At 41.3% G+C, this 14,120-nt stretch overlaps 1 protein-coding gene across 2 annotated transcripts; it reads right to left on the reverse strand.

Moving 5' to 3' along the window:
- Positions 1 to 1,146: 1,146 nt before the first annotated feature.
- pak2b (p21 protein (Cdc42/Rac)-activated kinase 2b) lies at positions 1,147 to 13,811 on the reverse strand. Of its 2 annotated transcripts, none has more exons than XM_050055128.1 (15): positions 13,566 to 13,811; positions 12,123 to 12,493; positions 11,925 to 12,031; positions 11,683 to 11,833; positions 10,610 to 10,641; positions 10,399 to 10,512; positions 10,126 to 10,258; positions 9,919 to 9,982; positions 8,693 to 8,741; positions 6,849 to 6,961; positions 6,608 to 6,725; positions 6,412 to 6,511; positions 5,458 to 5,654; positions 2,142 to 2,279; positions 1,147 to 2,046 (listed from the first exon to the last, which is right to left on the reverse strand). In XM_050055128.1, exons 2-15 carry the CDS (start codon positions 12,310 to 12,312, stop codon positions 1,960 to 1,962), a joined length of 1,593 nt encoding a protein of 530 aa, XP_049911085.1. In that variant the 5' UTR covers positions 12,313 to 12,493; positions 13,566 to 13,811; the 3' UTR covers positions 1,147 to 1,959. The 2 variants fall into 2 exon arrangements, with proteins under 2 accessions (XP_049911085.1, XP_049911086.1); XM_050055129.1 differs by having other exon boundaries at positions 13,552 to 13,811.
- Positions 13,812 to 14,120: the final 309 nt, after the last annotated feature.

Below are 14,120 nucleotides of genomic sequence, written 5' to 3' on the forward strand. Positions count from 1 at the left end.
TTTTGATGTTGTAGTGACCCCCTTTGCTTATCAATCAAGGTCACTATCACCTAGTTGCTGATGGTGAGTGAGTGCCTCACCTGGCTGATTATATGACCTCTCACAGTTCACAGCAGGGATGCCCCCAGTGGTGGGAAGCTCACAGCAAAAATAAATAAACAAAAAATAAAAATAAAAACACATGCACAGAAATGGCTCTTACAGATGTCATCCAGTGTCAAGTGTTTTTTTTAATCATGTGATCAGACGAGATGAAACATGGTCGCTACCTGGCAGGAGGGCCCCTCACATTAGCCTGCACTGGGGCCCGTCATAACTACCTTACAGAGCTGGTCGGGGGTCACTGTTTAAGTCTGAAACTGTTCAAAGGTATTAATTTCACTGCCTGAACATGGCTGTGCAAAAGCAAAAAAATTGCAAATAATGCAACATATCTACAAGCCTTAGGATTTGTATATTTTGTTTACTCTGTAGGAATATTTCCCTGCTCCATACTCCAAGCTAGCAATGTTATTTTATCTGCAGGCACCTGACTGGCCTGTGTGAAATGCTGCCATAACACAACAAAGTCCTAATGTCTTAAAATGAGTATCTTCTAATTTACAGGGTCGTAAAATAAGTCTAACGTGTGTGCCATAACCATAAAATGTGAGCAGATTTTGTACCTTGTCCACTTTTGTGTCGGGATCACATGTAGATGCCCTTGGCCGCCATGTTTTTACTTGGATTTCTACCACTAGATAGCATAAGTGTCTATGAATGAGGACAACAGGTCTAAATTAAGCAGAATGATACATAAGGTGCAGCAATCCCAAAGTCCCCATATTAGGATGCAGGAGGATGATGATGCTATTTTGCACCACTCACATTAGTCTCGTCTGTCTGTACAAGGTGACATCACTACAAAACAATCACTTTCACGCTTAAATCCCAAAAGCACGAACAGTTGCATTTATTTGAGTGCGCAGACAAGGTTGTTAGTCGCCCAGAAGAAAAAAAAACAGTCAACAAATTGTCTTAACCAGCCTTCGACAGCTAACCACGGAGATATGGCCACTTTTTTTTTTTTCAAACTAAACATCAAGTACACAATATACACATGGGTGAAGCGCATTTGTTTAGTTCAGAAGAACACAAAGGACAGAGTTCAACATACAATACTCATTTTTAATAACAACAATAAAGAAGAAAGTATAAACCCTGTCAATCTAACATTTTTTAATTTGCCTGTAAGGTGCACCTCTGGTATCAGGAGACTAATGAAACAGGGGACGAACTGGTACAGTAGGTCTGTCAGGTGTGGCAATCGAAGAACGACACAATCACAGCATGTTGTTCCTGATCACGAATGTACTGAAATGTTTCCTATAAAAACTGTCAGAGAAAAATGTCCATAAAACACGAGTCAATGTGGAAATAGCAAGAGTGTTCATTGAATGAGACCAACTATATCACAAGAAGGGGGACAAATATGAAATTCAAGTATCAAAATAACTAAGACACTGACACGCTGAAAAGGTAAATTACAAAGGTAGTAAAAATCATGGGAAGAGAAACATTGACACAATCAACAATACATTAGGCAACATTTTGCATTTGTTTAAGGCAGTTGATTAAAAAAACTAAATAGAACTAGGCATCTTCTTCATTCCAAGTTAAATACAAGCCTAGCCCTAACTTGTCACCAGGAGATTTGTTGTACAAAATAACTACGCCCGACTCTAAGCACTTTAGTTTGACTTGTCTTCTGACGTCTGAGTGAGAATAGAGTTCATATGGACAGCGGTGGAGTTGTGCTCTATATTTTTTGGTCTTCTTCACAGTGAGGTTTGTCAGGGCTTATTAGGCTGGTGCGTCAAGAGTGGAAAGTCACTCTCAGCCTATTGTCTGGCACGAAATCTAAATGGTTGGCACATATCTGTGCACAGCATGGGAAGGCAGGGTAGCTAGGTTCATCAGCTAACGATTGCCCTTCATGGCCTCCTTGGCTGCCAGGATGAGAGGTGTGAGACTGGAGAGGGGCTTCGCCAGCTTCAGGAACGGATGCTGAACATCAAGAGGAGGGGAGAAGGGAAAATCATTTAATCAAGTGCACGATATATACAAATGAAAACAATCTAACAACAGGAGGAGGTTTTAACCTGCAGCAGCTCTTTGCCTCCGCCTCTTTTCTCTACATCCATTTCCAAGCAACGGTTGAGGAAATCTCTGAAGACCGGAGACAGCTTCTCTGGGTTCTGGAGCTCGGGTGTGCCGTTTGTGGCGATCAGGTATAATGCCTGCCAAAAGGGGAAGAGACGTGAGAAAAAAGGAACAACTGTGAAATCTAGTTTAAGGAAATAACTCACTTGCAGAAGGTGAATCAAGTCAAACTGGTAAAGTGAGGACATTTTAAAGGTCAGATCTATTTTGAATTAATGCTATGAGGGCGTTACACTCCCTCTTCTAACACTGCTCTCACACGGCCACCGGAAAGTGCTTTCACTTTCTGCAATGCTTAATGACAGCTGAGTAACCTGACTTTACAAATCCATACAACAAACTGTAGGTGATACCAGGTCACTGGTTTAATCAAGTACATGTACTGTTGTACAGTGTTGTGCACACATGCATATACTGTGCATACATCACTTTTGGTGTGTATAAAGTTACGGAGTGAGCATTATAGAGTAGGGTTGCACGATATTGGAAAAAACTGACATTGTGATCTTTTTTTTTTTTTTTTTTTTGCAATATATAATGTGATATTAAAAAATACAACAATTTTCACCAGATGACTTAAAGCAAGAAAATTAAAAAATAGTGTCGGGGCTTTTACTCACCACAACTGCAGAGGCTACCAGCTTCATTTGAAACAGACTACATAATAGACGGTCCATTATTTATTAATCCCTCTGTATCTTTATATTTTTACTTTTTGTCCGCTCCTGTTGCCTTCATAAAGTTAACACATCGCGTCGTCATTTCAAACTCAACACTTCCTGATTTTCCTTCAAATTAAAAGTCCCTTATAACCTCAGCTGAGTGAATCCCTCCATTTTCTAAACAGGCTTTTATTGTGAAATAAAATAGGAACTTGTTGTGGAGGATTCGGTGACTTGTATGTTTGCATATGGTACGTCAAATGTAGCTCCTGCCATCTGCTGGCGCTTTTTACGTTACTACAACAACATGTCGGCTGGCACATGAACAGACACAGTGACTCAAATAATAGTAAAAGTAATAAAAATAGGACAAGAATAACCCGATGACATCACACACGCCGTGAAAGATGGCCGGGGATAATTGTACCATCGTGTAGTGTGTCATGTCTGTCGGCAAAGTCACGACACGATTTTATGACTCCGCAATTGTGTAATGTGACATAGTGACTTTCAGAACGGGCAGGAAAGTCGTGTAGTGTGTACCAGGCATAAATCCTCCGTTTCCATTTCTCCCTCTTGCATGTCACTCACTTTCAGTGTGTGACTTCAGTGTGTGCATGAGAGGGGGAGGGGCTGCTGAGTGCTCAGAGAGGTGAGCGGAGCAAGGAGCTTCTTCAGAGCTGCTTTTCTGAAGCAAAACAAAAGTTTACATGTTCTAAAAAAAGAGAAAACATCGCATGTCCTGCGATGTGACTATTGCACATGCGCACATCATGATGGCGATGTTCAAACGATATATCGTGCAGCCCTATCATAGAGTGATTTGATCTTTCCTGGGTGTCCATAAATTTATTTCAATTTTGGCCATTAGTGGAGATATGAGATGGGAACCTCCAAGCATCAGGCCTTGGCTCTGGAGTAGACTTGTGAAGATGTCGGATCAGAGACTCACTGAAAAGACTTTTAATTGGGACACATTCGACTGTCATCCCCGGGCTGATGAGCTGAAATTGAACAATTCGTCATTTATTTTCCAGAGCAGGTTAACCTGTGATATTCAGGAGATTAGGAGTGAAATGTCTCGTATGTTTATGGTATAAACCAAAACTACTAACTTACTGTCTCATAAAGAACAGCTACAGTGTGGAACCTTACATGAAGTATAATCAAACAAAAGACAAAGATCTCCACGTGCACAGCTGAGATCAGGAACGTTACCATCAGCCTCAGAGACTGGAGGGTTTAACACCACTACAGAGGACGACAGACTTTGTTTGTTGTGTAATTTAGGTGAAGGTGAGAATGAGGTTGACTTCTTGTTTTACTGTCCTGTATATGAAGACATCATCATCTTTGTTGATTTCTTTTGGTTGGATGCTGAATTTCTTTGCCAGGCCTGGGATAGAGGGCAGAGTATTCTGTTTCTGAACTGAGCAGTAAAATAACATGAATTTTTGATTGTAACAGTGTCTTTGAAACCCATGAGGGTTGGGCACATTTAAGTGTGCATGACACAAATAAAAAAATCAACCAATCTATCAATCATAACTTATTTACCTTACACTCTCTGCACGCCCACACATCCTTGCACTCACTGTTTACAATTATGCTTATGCCACTATCACACTGGGATAACCTTTCAGACACCACTAGTGATTGTCACTGCTCACATATGCTCTACATTCAGGACATTACAGTCTTATGCCTCTTCACACACGCTATGGCGATGCAGGAACAGATGGGACATAGGACAGTCCTGCAACATGACACAAACCAAATGGGGCAAGGCCTGGCGTATGTGTAAGCAGCGGTTTTATTTTCAGGAACATGGCGGACGAGGAGCTGTTTGACTGGTGCCAGTGTTCTTGTAATGGAGGCCTCTGTATGTAGTGTAAAGAAACCGGCATAAATGCTACACTGTTAACACGTTGTGGATTCAAATAAGTCATCAGGAGTCTTGTGATTGGTTTGCTTGTTCCACATGAAAGCGACTTTCATCAGACGGATGTAACCCTTTATGTGCTCGTCCCTGCAACGTTACTGCTGTCATTCACAACACATTGGCATCAGCATGTTCCCTGAAATGTTAAAAGGTCTTCAAGTGGAAAACTGGCCTGAATATTCATCCCTGCTCCCATTCACACATGAACACATGCAGAAATGTTCCTGAACATTTAAGGGACAGACTGCATGTCTGCATCAGTATAGTATATTGGCCTAATTCCCTGTATGGCTGAACATATTTAGCCAATACAGCCGATTCCGTAATGTTCATACCCAATTAGAATACAGACTCTATGCAACAGAAGTAGCAGCAAGGTGGACAAAAATATCTCTATCTTGACAACAACTGATGTATTAAACGCCTGGCTTATTCCTTAACTGTTGCTGTTAGAGCGTATGGAGAGCAGGACAGACTCTCATGACACTTGTGAGTATTTGTCCTGCTTTGACAGGCACATTAAACTGTGCCTTAGAAATGAACCTCAATCTTTTCACAGAGTTGCTTACTGTACAGGTGATACAAATGAGACCTTCATGTCAAAGTGTTGGAAATGAACAACATGGACAGTTGATTTAAAACGTCACTCACTCGTAGTGGGTTCTCGTTCAGGTAGGGAGGCTCTCCTTCAACCATCTCGATGGCCATAATACCAAGTGACCAAATGTCTACTTTAGGCCCATAAGCCTTCCTGGTCACCACCTCAGGAGCCATCCAGTAAGGCGTGCCTACCATGGTGCTGCGCTTGCTCTGCTCTGGAGTGATCTGGGCACAGAAGCCAAAATCGGCTGTCGAAGAGATGGAGAAGAGTCAATGCATACTGTAGTTACAGTGGGAGAACAAAGCAATCTGAGTTTAAAGAAATAGTTTGGATTTCTTGAAGTGGGGTTGCGATGGACACGCCCCCAGTTTGGAGAAACAGACATGAATACCAGCATGGAAGCTGAGCAATGGACTGCTGTGGACGGGGGCAGTAGCAAAACATATCAATTTAAGTGTATGCTATATTTAGAACATTGTCAATGCTTTACCTTGCTATCGGACAGCCCTCTCTGAAGGGGAACTGTAGCCGTTATATTAATCTGTGCTCTCCTTAAAACGACCAGACTCCTTTGACAAAAACAGTAATTTTACCTCACACAGCACGGAAGTTGCTGGTCGACCACAGCCTCGATCGATTGTTTGTTCTGTGAGGTATATTACTGTTTGTCAAAGGAGTCTGGTGGCTTCGAAGAGAACAAAGATAACGACTTCAGTTCCCTGACACAAAGAGTTGTGTGACGACAAGCTAAAGAAGTAAAAATATTCCAAACATAGCATACACTTTAACTGATACTGACTTTTTTAGATGGCTAAAATACGTTTTGTTGCTGCCCCTTTCCACAGCATTACATCACACCTTCTGTGGCGGTACTCCTGCCTGCTTCTCCAAATTGGGAGTGTGGTGATCGTACCGACTAGAGATAAGTACCTCATACAACCCCACTTCAAAGAATCTAAACAATCCCATTAATAGGATGCTTAGCACAACGGTACAAGACTTACTCAGCTTGACAGAGCCATCCATCCCGAGTAACACGTTGTCACTTTTGATGTCTCTGTGAATAACCTGGTTCGCATGCAGGAATTCCAACGCTTGTAAACACTGTAGGAATGGAGACAAATTGGGAGGGAAAGAAAAAAGTTAAGACTTAAGTTTTTGTTTTGCCTCTTAGATTTGTTTGTGAGAAGTGCAGCGTACCTCCCGGCAGACAGCAGCTATCTGGGCTTCATCCATACAGGTCTCTGTTACCACATCTGTCAGTGAGCCACCTGCCAGATACTCCATCACCACAAACAGCTCCTCCCCCATCAGGAAACTGACACACAAATACACAACATCACACGCTGGTGTCCAACCATGGTACTGTGACAACTTTTTGAATGTGTTATAATCAGGCTCAGATTTTGCTTTGAGGCTGCAGGTTTACTTTCAGTCTCACCTGTCTAAAAAGTTGACGATGTTGGGGTTCTTCAGCTCCTTCATGACTAGAATCTCATTGATGATCAGCTCCTTCTTCGGCTGCTTTTGTAGGTTGATCTGTTTAATGGCAACCTGTAAGAAAAGTAAGCGTGAGAGACCAGATATGTAGAATCATTACCGTTGCTCAAGGGATCATGTTAGTATAAAATCTTTAATATCAAATTTTCCAAACTTTCCCTCTGTCTTTATTATGACTGAGTAAGAATATGTGTTATACATGTTCAACTGGTTTCACTAATTGTCATTTTCTCTCTTGAAGTAAATCATTCAACTACATAACAACTGCGTAACCTTTGAACAACCCATTCTTCCTCTTACAGATGAAATTTTGAATTCATAAACAATAAAACACACCCTTCCTTAATTCAATGCGCTCGGAGGATTTGTTTTCACAATCATAATTGGTCTGGTATGGAAGGTAGCTTATGCTGACTAATAGCTGACGTTAGCTAATGTTCAGCTGCCAGGCTTTTAACCAGAACCAAGAGACGTGATCAGACCACTCCAGTTTTCGGCTCTTTAGACTGGCTCCACCGATCAGCCAAAACATAAAAACCACTGGTGGGTGAAGTGAACAAAATTGATCATCTTGTTACAATGCAATGTTCTGTTGGGAAACCTTGGGTTCTGACATTCACGTGGTTGCCACCAGACACCCACCTAAACACCAGTGCAAACCAGGTACCCCCCTTATGGCAGCAGCACTCCCCAGTAGTAGACCGGTACGGTAGACCCACCGTGGATCGGGGGTACCTGTGGGGTACCAGCACATCACTCAAATGTTCAATCAGATTGGGATCTGGGGTATTTGGAGGCCAGGTCAGCACCTTGAGCTCTTTGTCCCAGTCCTCGGGTCATTCCTGAGCAGTTGTTGTGGTGTGGCATCAACAAGTGCCATTACCATAAGGGGGTTTACTTGGTCTCCAATGGTGTTTGGGTGGGTGGAGCAATCAGGTAGCATCTATATGAATGCCAGGACCCAAGGTTTCCCAATGGAATATTGCATGGTAACAAGATGATCAATGTTATTCACTTCACCCACCAGTGTTTTTTTCTTATGTTTTGGCCGATCGGTGTATTTTAGAAAACATTTTAAGATTTTACTGATTACTTTGAAGGCTCTTCATCTGCGACCTCTTAGCACTGTACACGCCAGGACGTATTTTGAGTCCTCAAGCAGAGGTCTTTTGTCTGTTCCAGAGGCCCAGCTGAAAATTTAAGGGGACAGAGCGTTTGCTGTCAGGGCCCCGAGGCTCTGGAACAGTCTGCCTGAGGAAATCAGGTCGGCCGAGTCAGTGATCTCTTTTAAGTCCCATCTTAAAACATATTTTTATCGGAGAGCCATTCCTGATTTTACTTGAGTTTTCAGCTCGTTTAAACTGTCTTTTATTTTCTCAGTTTTTATAAACCAAAGTGTTTTAATCAGTTCTTCTAAAAGTTTCCATGTCTATTTTAATCATTGGCACGTAAAGCAATTTATAAATAAAGATTATTATCATTATACATAACATTACAGTACTGGGTCAGTTTGCTCACATATCTTTACTTATGCTACTGTTACACTATGTTTTAGTATCTCCTAATTATTACTTGCTGCCACAGTGGCAGCTGTTCAGCAGAAGTTACAGTCTCACTTTACAGTTACTGGCATATCTTGTGGAGAAAGTGGTATAAATAAAGCTTACTGTTACAACTATTGACTTTCATGTGTAATTTTTATGTCATGTGCTCCACTATTTTACTGTTGTGTCCCTGGTTGGTCTTTTTATAGCCTCCACAACTCATCCCTGAAGTCACTCTTACCTCCTGTCCTGTGGCAACATCAATGGCTGTGAATACTGTTCCTGACGCCCTGTAAGACAAATAAGATGAGCAGTTTACTTCAACAGTTCACTCAGATCAGTCTGCATATGTATTATTCACAGACGCATTTATGCTGTCACATTTTCCTGACATTTTCCCCACAGGTGTGATTCACCTTACAAAGGTGTGACATAACACTTTGCTTGTGTAATACTGATGGAGAAACACTCAAATGACACGACTGCTCGCATCTATCTCATAGAACAGTTAGGATCTCATTGAGATATCTGGCTTTATTAACCTGACTCTGATGAAGCTCCAAAGTTGACCTCACAAAGCTCTGATAACTCCAAAATGTTTTCTTTCTACTCAAGTTTTGACTCAGATAATTCACATTTTCTGCTTTTCAAGACTGTGCTATTAGGATACAGTAAGTAAAATATTTATTCCCAGTACTATCTGGCATCCATTTCCTCTATTTCAGAGTAAGGCTGCACAATATATAATTTTTTTTATTGTCATTATGATGTAAACTTTCATGACAAAACGTGTAAGACTGCAATACTGCACTCAGGGATTGTTTGACTTAGTTAAAAGAGAGTATCAGTAGGAAATTGTGATTTAAAATGTAACTATCAGTCTTTATTTGTGCCTTTAAGGTTCAGTTCAATTTTCAATTTCTTTAATAAAACAATTATGTAAATAATTTCCTTTAAGTGTTTGAACTCAAGAATTTGCTGTAGTGCTGTAGCAGCAGAAAAGCAGAACTGAGTACTAGTGTTAAACGCTGTCGCATAATGCACATTTTATTATTTCTATTTCAATGCACACTTTCATTTCTACTTTGTTTCATTTTATTGCTTTATATTCACATACATCTAGCTCATACTTTTTCTTACTTCTTATAATTCTCTATTCTTTACATTGGAGCGACTGAAACGAATCACAATTTGCCCTCAAGGATCAATAAGGTATTTCTGATTGGTGATGTCATGCACCTTTTTTGAAATATATCTAACGAAAAATCTCTGCAGGAATTGGGAAGGTTACATGACATCTTAGTGTGGATTCTGTTTCAGTCAGCAGGCTGTCTCTGAGCCAATATCAGCCAAGTGTGTGCACCTTGTTTTTGGAAGTTTAACAAATGTAATTTTGATTCAAAAAATGACCAGATTTTAAGAAGAAAGACCATATCATTATTATAAAACTGGTGGATCTGCACTCACCCCTGACCAATTTTTTCATATCTTGTGTACTTCTTCTTGGGATCTCCGATGCTGACTATTGTTCCTGTGTGACAAATAACAACAACATATGTAAAGGAAACGACGTGGCAATAAATAATGAATATAAGTACATACCCTAACAGGGGGAATTTGACCTGCTATATGGTAACAAAAGATTATAAGATTAATGATTTATTAATCATTTACTCAGTTTGTCCATGATCTCCTCATCCGACATCTTGCCCTTCTTTTTCTGTCTGTCTGCAGCCTTGGAGGCAGAATCTCCGTCTGTGCAGGTGCTCGGAGCTGGGATGGGGTCAATTACAGAGCGAGTATACACCTGTGCAACCAGACAATGACCAAAGAAGAACAAATAAACACATTTCAAGTTTACAAAGAATGCCACAGAAAGTGAAAAAAACAGTCTTAAGATGAAAATGATCATTATGATTTCGAGGCTACTTGAAGCAGGTGACTTACACTCTTTGTGTGCTCTGGTCTTGGTGCTATGACAGGAGGAGGAGTTTCATCATCGTCATCATCGTCAATGTCTTTGATATTCGGAGAAGAGGGTTCAGTGCCTTTTTTGACAGGCTGATTTGGAGTGAAAGAAAGTGTTGTTAGCCTTCGTAAGACAAAACAAAGCATAAATAAAACAGTAAGGGTGCTTTAACAGTCTTGAGATACTTACAGACTGAGGCCCTGGAGTGAATGCGTCTTTTTCTGTGAAGTAAAATAACAGAAGCAGAGTCAGAAAAAAAAGATGTTTCATATGGTCTGGTAGTCACAGATTAAAATCACATGAAACGTACAGCAGAGTGCTATTTCATTCTGTATATTTAAATGTTTCCTGTAGAAACAGGAAGCTACAGAGGGACCTGTTGCAGATATGGATACGTGTTTTCAGTGGTTAATTGTGCTGAATGTTCGTTACGCTCCCCCCACCGCCAAATTACAGACTGACAGTCACTACTAGCTCAGCATGAAGAGCAGCCATGAGGACAGCCTGCTCTCTGTCGTCGAGGACATCTCACCACCACCATCACCTACACCTGCAGTTTTTACCACTGAATTGAACAGGGATGAAATACAGGTAGAAGACGACCATGGTAAAGTGCTTTTGGAAATGAGGCCGAACATGTCCGAGCCGAGATCTGACTCGGCAGTGCTACTGGTGAAGAAGAGATGCAGGCTCATCCCCAGGGTGGAGCTGATGCATCCCAGTGGTACACTTGTGTCTGTATTATTATCTGCTCGTGCTTTTTGAGAAAGCATTTCACTGGGTTCAAAATAAGTACACGCCCTTGAGTGCAGGATGAGTCATCAACATATAAAGAAAATAAATAAATCATTTTTCAGGACACTACTTTTCTGTCATTGCTGGGCCGGGTGTGTGTGTGACAATCAGCGCACAACATACGTGATAAACTTTAACATCATTTTGATTTCATTGGAACTTTAAACCTGGTGTTCTCAAAGGGTTTTATTTCGAGGTTAACATGTTGTACTGTTTTACTCATTACTGCCTGGTCACTCGTTGTTTTGCATGAATTGATATCGATCAAATTCCTCTTCACGCGAATAGAGACAATGTTATCTACCTGAAGACAAAAGGGTGAAGTATAATTTAGGCAATAATTAACTTGTACAGACAAACATGGCGGAGTCTATTATCTAACTTGAATTTAACAACGTGATACAAATTCTTAACGCCCTGCTGGTAACTGAATGAGCTAAATGTCTGAATTAAACTTCGAGCCTCACCAGAAGATGAGAAGCTGAGGTACTTCTGACGACCGTTGCCTGTAGAATCGTAGAACTTAAGAACGTCAAGCACGGCCTGCGGGTTTTTCTTCTGCTCTGACTTGGTGATGTTTGAGGTCTGGAGTAGTCGAGCCCATTGCTCTGGCATACCCTGTGTGTGTGACAAAAACAACAAGGTGTGAGAGAGGTGCAGACTGAAGTGTCAAAAAGCATGTACAAATGTGAGAACAACCAAAACTCACAGTGAACTCCCCCGTGACAGCATCAAACCCAACATGTATGGTGTGTTCAAAATCTGAAGGTGGTGAGATCTCTGGTCGCTCTTTGTCTCGATCTTTCTTTCTACCACCTGAAAGTGAAAAAGCATGACAACAATCACACATGGCCACTCACAAACACAAGAACACACTTATAAATAAATATCTTTCCTCCAGACTCACCTTTTTCAGCTCCGGAGAAGATTGAGATGATCTTGTTGCGAGGTTTCCTCTCCTCAGGCACAGACGGCAGTGGTTTAGAGCTGTGGTTGGCTGAGAGTGAGTCTTTGCCAGAGCCGGTACTGAAGATGGTGCTGCTCATCCTGACCGGAGGGGCAGGGGGTTTATCCTCGGGGTCTCCGTTATCACACATCACTACGGGTTGTTGTGAGCCTTACAGGGCTGAAAGGGCAGGGGAGTGCAGCGGGCGAGGATGGCAAACAGAGAGGGAGCGAGGCAGCGCTCACATCAGCATGAGGCACGGGTGTGCTCATGCGCTTCGGGAGGATGTGCCGAAAGTGACAGCAGAAGAGAAAGGAAGCACCGAGTGGTACCTGGAAGTAAATCATACATTCATCAGATCAGAAACATACCATAATAAGGTTACAAACACAGCAGATTTTGGTGAATAATAATCAGGAAACCACTTAATACTGTAAAACTGTTTAATAACATGTATTATTGGAGCGTTGTAGGGTGGTATTGGGGCCAAATAAATACTGAGGAGAGAGAAATACTGCACACAGGCTGAAATGCTCTCAGTCTTGTGCAGTTACAATATTTAGGCATTAATAGTTTAATATTAAGGAAATTTCTATTCAATATTGAGAATTGCCACTACTTAGAGTACACATAAGTCCATAGGAAGGTGTGCAAATTGAAACACTGCAGAAATTACAGTGAAAACAAACTATTTGTCATTATCTAGCTTACTCATAACGAGGAGAGCAGACACTGCACATTTAAAAGTAACTGAGAGACCATGAATGCGAAACTACAAGTGTCCACAGCTTATTTTGCCTCAAGTTATCCTTTCTTAACGAACCCTAATATTAATTTGAGAGAAAATGACAGCAAATACAGTGATATAGTATATTTTTTGTGTCCTACGTCGCCTCTGAAGGAGACTACAAGAGGAGCCCAGATGAGGATAAAAGAATAATGCAAGTTGCTCTTCTCCTCGTACACTCGATATAGAAATGAAAAGCGGGCATTTTATTGCCGCTTGTGGCGATAAAACATGTCAACATATCGACGTCCAGCTCACTGTCTTCCCACATAACGGTATTTCTGTCAAAAATGCCCTTCAAATGAGTAACAGCAGGGGCGGCTAGCAAGCTAACGTTAGCACCAACTACTTGGCCAACAAGTGTGCTAGCTAGAAGCTAAGGTTAGCATGACAAGCTACACCACTGCTTGCAATCCTACCAGATTAGCGTTAAGCTTTTAGCTAATGCTAACTAGTCTGGCGACCCAAGTTAAAGGCTTTCCCTGATTAATTAACATCGCCAAGCGGCGGTTTACACAAAGCTACAGATGCTACAAACCACCCGGTAACAAATCCGCTTTATTTGCAGGCTAGCGGAGACGACGCAGGAGCAGCAGAGCTCACCGGAGATTCCTCACCAGTTAAACTTGAACACAACTTCACTCCCGGTTTGGAAAACGTTTGTTAATCCGTTAAAAGTACTTCCTCCGTTACATGGGGCCTTGGCGGTGCGCGACGCGTACAAATAAGTTAGTAAAAATGTGGCTACAACTATTTACAAAGCGACTTTTCTTCTATCTTTTCGGCCCTTGGATAATTCCGTTATGGCGAAGGGGAAGCGGAACTACCGACCCAGCCCTAGCCTATTCAATAATGCTTCAAGTGAATGGTGTGTGTGAAGTTTGTCTGCTGTCTGTCTCCTCACTGTGCAGCCCCTGTGTGCATACTCATCTGATCATATTATACTACACCAACAGCTCTAGTAACAAACAAAGTTTTCATAATTGGTCATATTTAAAGCCAGAAATATGTTAAAACATCAGAAACTGGAAGTTAGAGGTTGAATCAGGTCGAAAAGCATTTTAGGTAATGTAGTTCAATATTTATAATATGTGACGAGGAGGCTGAGTGATAAGATAAGATAAGATAAGATAAGATACACCTTTATTGATCCCATAATTGAGAAATTACCA

The sequence above is a fragment of the Epinephelus moara genome, chromosome 10 (genome assembly GCF_006386435.1).
Source record: "Epinephelus moara isolate mb chromosome 10, YSFRI_EMoa_1.0, whole genome shotgun sequence".
Taxonomy (NCBI): Eukaryota; Metazoa; Chordata; class Actinopteri; order Perciformes; family Serranidae; genus Epinephelus; species Epinephelus moara.

What these genes read in the sequence shown, in the direction of transcription:
- pak2b (XM_050055128.1), bottom strand. Translation starts at nt 12,312, where the DNA reads ATGTGTGATAACGGAGACCCCGAGGATAAACCCCCTGCCCCTCCGGTC. An exon ending in ATCGTCAACTTTTTAGACAG is followed by an intron (nt 6,726 to 6,848) that starts GTGAGACTGAAA and finishes TTTGTGTGTCAG; the next exon opens with TTTCCTGATGGGGGAGGAGC. An exon ending in TGAACGAGAACCCACTACGA is followed by an intron (nt 2,280 to 5,457) that starts GTGAGTGACGTT and finishes CCCTTTTGGCAG; the next exon opens with GCATTATACCTGATCGCCAC.